The 3928-nt window shown below is 43.8% G+C and overlaps 1 protein-coding gene across 1 annotated transcript; it reads right to left on the reverse strand.

The window, feature by feature from the left end:
* Positions 1-460: 460 nt before the first annotated feature.
* Positions 461-3564, reverse strand: LOC134205815 (transcription factor grauzone-like). Its single transcript, XM_062681417.1, has 4 exons — positions 3288-3564; positions 1876-2937; positions 833-1726; positions 461-772 (listed from the first exon to the last, which is right to left on the reverse strand). Exons 1-4 carry the CDS (start codon positions 3414-3416, stop codon positions 599-601), a joined length of 2259 nt encoding a protein of 752 aa, XP_062537401.1. The 5' UTR covers positions 3417-3564; the 3' UTR covers positions 461-598.
* Between the last annotated feature and the right edge of the window lie 364 nt (positions 3565-3928).

Here is a 3928-nt window from a genome sequence, read left to right on the forward strand (position 1 = left end):
GTGGTGATAGCGGCACTATCGAGGATGATGGCAAACCGCTCAAGAGTATATTTCAGTAAGCCTGGCGGTTTCAATACTGCGGTATGGAGATCCAGTCTGGTTGTCGGCGTTAAGCGTAAACTGCAACGTCCAAAAGCTGGAGAGCACGCATAGGACGATGCGCGCATATCGCGCGGTATCCTATCGAACTGGTAGTCAAGGAAGAAAAGGAGTGCTACGATTATGGGCAGGTGGTCCTACTGCCTAGTTCTAAGCGTGTCGGCTTGGATCAACAGGTCACCATGGAGAGCTGAACTTTGGTTTGACCATAGCCCATGGCCACCATTGAGAAAGGATAGTTTATGGTTTCATTTGTACTAACTTTGACTTTTTCAATAGTGAACATATGTTACATTCGGCTAACGAGCTTTCCACTTCTTAAAAGTTTGATGAGGTGATACAATAAATTCGAAACGGAGTCTAGCCTTTCAAATAGTTTATGCATACTCCTTACTATTATTATTGGAACATTGAATTAATGTGCGAACTACCGTCTACAGCGTTCTGACTTAAAATTCACCTTAAAATTATCACCATTCCATCCATAACTTGACGTTCCTCATTGCGGAGTCGCAGCGCCAACTGGCGGTGCATAGCGGGCGGCCATCTTCTGTGCCCACTGCTCCGGATGGGCCACCTTCTTATGGGTGTACATGTTCGAGCTTGAGTTACACATACGCGGGCAGTACTCACATTTGTACAACACTATTCCAGCGTGGTTCGCTTCATGTTCCTAAAAGAATAAAACAATTTCCAACATGTTATAACAAATAGCGGTATTTATAATTCAAACCTTCAATCGCAACTCGCGGGAGAACTCCTTTCCACAGTAGGTACATGGATATTTGGGTCGATTGGTGTGACGCAGCTTCATGTGGGACTTCAACGAGAGGTCATTGACGGCCACGTGCTCGCAGACTTCACATTTGACCGGCTCGTGAACGCCGCAGCGACGGCGATGTTTGACATAGCTCTTTCGACTATTATACCACTTGTTGCACTTCTTGCATTGTTCGCTAATTTTGGCCAATCCCTCCGGAGTATGTGCCATTCTGTGTTGCTCCAGCAGCGAACGATGAGTAAATCCTTTGGCGCACACATCGCAAACCCAGGTACTGGGTTCGCCGTGCAGGGACTGCATGTGGGCCCGCAACTGGAATGCAGTGGACAATGTGCGATCGCACTCTTGACACTTGAACGATTTCCGTTCCTGCTCCAAATGGCGATTAATATGTTGCTTCAGCAAATATTCCTTCATGAAAGTGTTTCCGCAAATGTCGCATTTGAACGGGCGCTCCGAAGCAGGGGTATGCATCCACCACTTGTGGTGACGCAAGCCGGAGCTTTCGGTGAATCTCCGCCCACAGTGTTCACACTCGAAGGCATCCGGTTGAACGTGAACACTGAGGCAGTGCTCGTACAGCCGAGACCGTCTGCTGAAGGAACGCTCACAGCAGAACACTTTGACGGACTTAAGTTTATGGTTCTCTCGGCCGTGCTTTTTCAGCAGCTGGAAAGTTTCGAGCACTTCGTCACACACGGCGCAGGTCAAGGAGAGAACCCTGTGGATGATTTCCTCTTCTTTGGCAATGGCTTCCGGGGTCCATTTGCGTCGGCATACCATTAGTTCGCTATCCGATGCATCCGAGTCGCTCGGTGCATCCTCATCGCCATCGTTAGCCGGAGGCTGAAAATAATATTGATTTACATTAAATTTTGCGTATTGTTTATTGTTGGATTCAAATCCGCAACCATCAGTATGCTAGGCTGATGCTTTCGAACTAAGCTATGAAGGACCTCCGTTGGCCTCCAGAATTTAATAGCTAATGTACTTACTTGTGCATCTGCAGCAGCATTATCCGGATCCGTCGCCGGCGCTTGTTCAGCACCAGATGCCGAAGCCACCTCAGACGATGATGCCGTAGCATTAACCGGTCCGACTTCCTGTCCCTCCAAGTGGTGCTTTTCCTTGTGAGTTTTTAAATTATACGCACACACAAAGTATCTGTCGCACGGTTCGCAGTAATGATCCTTCTGCTGCACCTGGAAGTGCCAGTTGATGTGAATTCTGAGCAGCTCTTCATCGGCAAACGCCTTTATACAGAGATCACACTTGAATTGCTTGTGCTCGTCAGGTGTGTGCATGAGGAACAAATGCTTGGCCAGTCCTTTCTCATTGCGAAAATAGACATTACACTCCATGCAACGTTTGTTATATTTCTTATTATCCGTTGTGGTTTTGGCTTTCGTATTTCCTCCGGTTGAATGATATTTTCTAAAGTGGCGACCCAGCTGTTCACGACTTGTAAATTTTCGTTTGCAGCAAACGGCGAAAGCCGGACTTTTGTGCACTTCGGTGAAATGCTTTTTAAGTCGATAGAAAGTCTCATACACCTCTGAGCTTTTGGTACCGCAAAGCTTGCATTCCAGCATATAAGAAATTCTTCCTCGTTTTAAACGTTTTCCCGTCTTCGATGTCTTTCTCATGTAACTCTTTCTTGGCGATCTACGTTTTGCTAAAGGCTTTTCCGACTCCGATTCGGTTTCTTTTTCAACCTTGCTAACATCAAATTCTTCATCGTCATCTTCTTTATCTTCCTCGTAGTCCTCGTCCTCCTCTTCGTCGTCGTCGTCTTCTTCTTTGTATTCATCCTCCGATCCATCCTTAACTTCCTTATGCTCCACTTTGCACAAAGCTTCAGCAAAGACCTCACTCAATGGTTCTTGATCCAGTTCCATCCCAGTGATACGCACCGGTTCATCGTCATCCAAGCATTCCACCTTTACCTCGATCAACGGTCCACCATAAGCCTTCTCAACTTCGCAGTAGAACCGATGAAAGTCGTCGATCCGCTCCCAACAGCTGCTGCAAACCATTTTCTGAACGAATTGTTCTTTCTGGAGTAGAGAAAAGTATATGGACGTAAAATTTTAGTCGCATTTTGCCTTTTCATATTTTTGTTTCTGAAGTGTGTTTTGTAATACATATTTTAAGGAATGCATCTGTTTGCGAAACATTAGTATTTATAAGGAAGCAATAAAAAAAAAGGAAAATAATGAAGTTATAAAATCCAAGAATCAAGATTTATCCATTTACTCATCTTGAATTGAATTGAATTATCTTTATTTAAAAATTTACTCATCTAATTTTTGCAGTTGTTACTTAAATTGAGTCAAGTATAAATAAAAACACCATTGATTTTAATTCATATTAATCATCTGATATCCCAAACCCTGCACCGACTTACGGTAAACCAAAAGTGTTTGGCAAAAATTTCCTCCAGATTTTCCCCACTAGCGCTAGTGCTGGTGATGCGAACGAAGTTATCCGTACGACGAAAACAGGTGAAACATTTTTCCGGCTCAGCACAATCCATTTTCGTTGAAATATTAATCACTTTCCGATGGGAAAACTACCGGGAAATTAATGAAAACTTGCCGTAAAACAGGAGAAAATCCAAGAAAAACATCTGCCGAAACGGGAGTTACATTTTTTGTTTGCGGACGGATAATGATGACAGAGGATGATTATGTGATGATGATTGATGACAGCTGTTTCGATCCAGTGAAAAATATAGATAGTAGAATCAGGAACTAATTGAGTTCTCCAAATGCAGTTTTTCGCACACTAACGTCACTGTATAGAATAATAGAGGTAATAAACTATAGAGGAAGATTGTCGCTGTCGTCACTGGCGAAACATCTTTTGTTGGCGAGGATAGGGCACTAAATGTCAACAAAGGAAAAATCAGAACGGTTTGACAGATAGGTACCCAACATGTTTGGGGACGATAACAATGGGAACCGCAGCGACAATAGTCCTCTATAGTTTATTACCTCTATTTATAGAATATATAAAGTAAAAGTGGGTGGTAATCTTGTTGCGGCA

This window comes from Armigeres subalbatus, chromosome 1 (genome assembly GCF_024139115.2).
Source record: "Armigeres subalbatus isolate Guangzhou_Male chromosome 1, GZ_Asu_2, whole genome shotgun sequence".
Classification (NCBI taxonomy): domain Eukaryota; kingdom Metazoa; phylum Arthropoda; class Insecta; order Diptera; family Culicidae; genus Armigeres; species Armigeres subalbatus.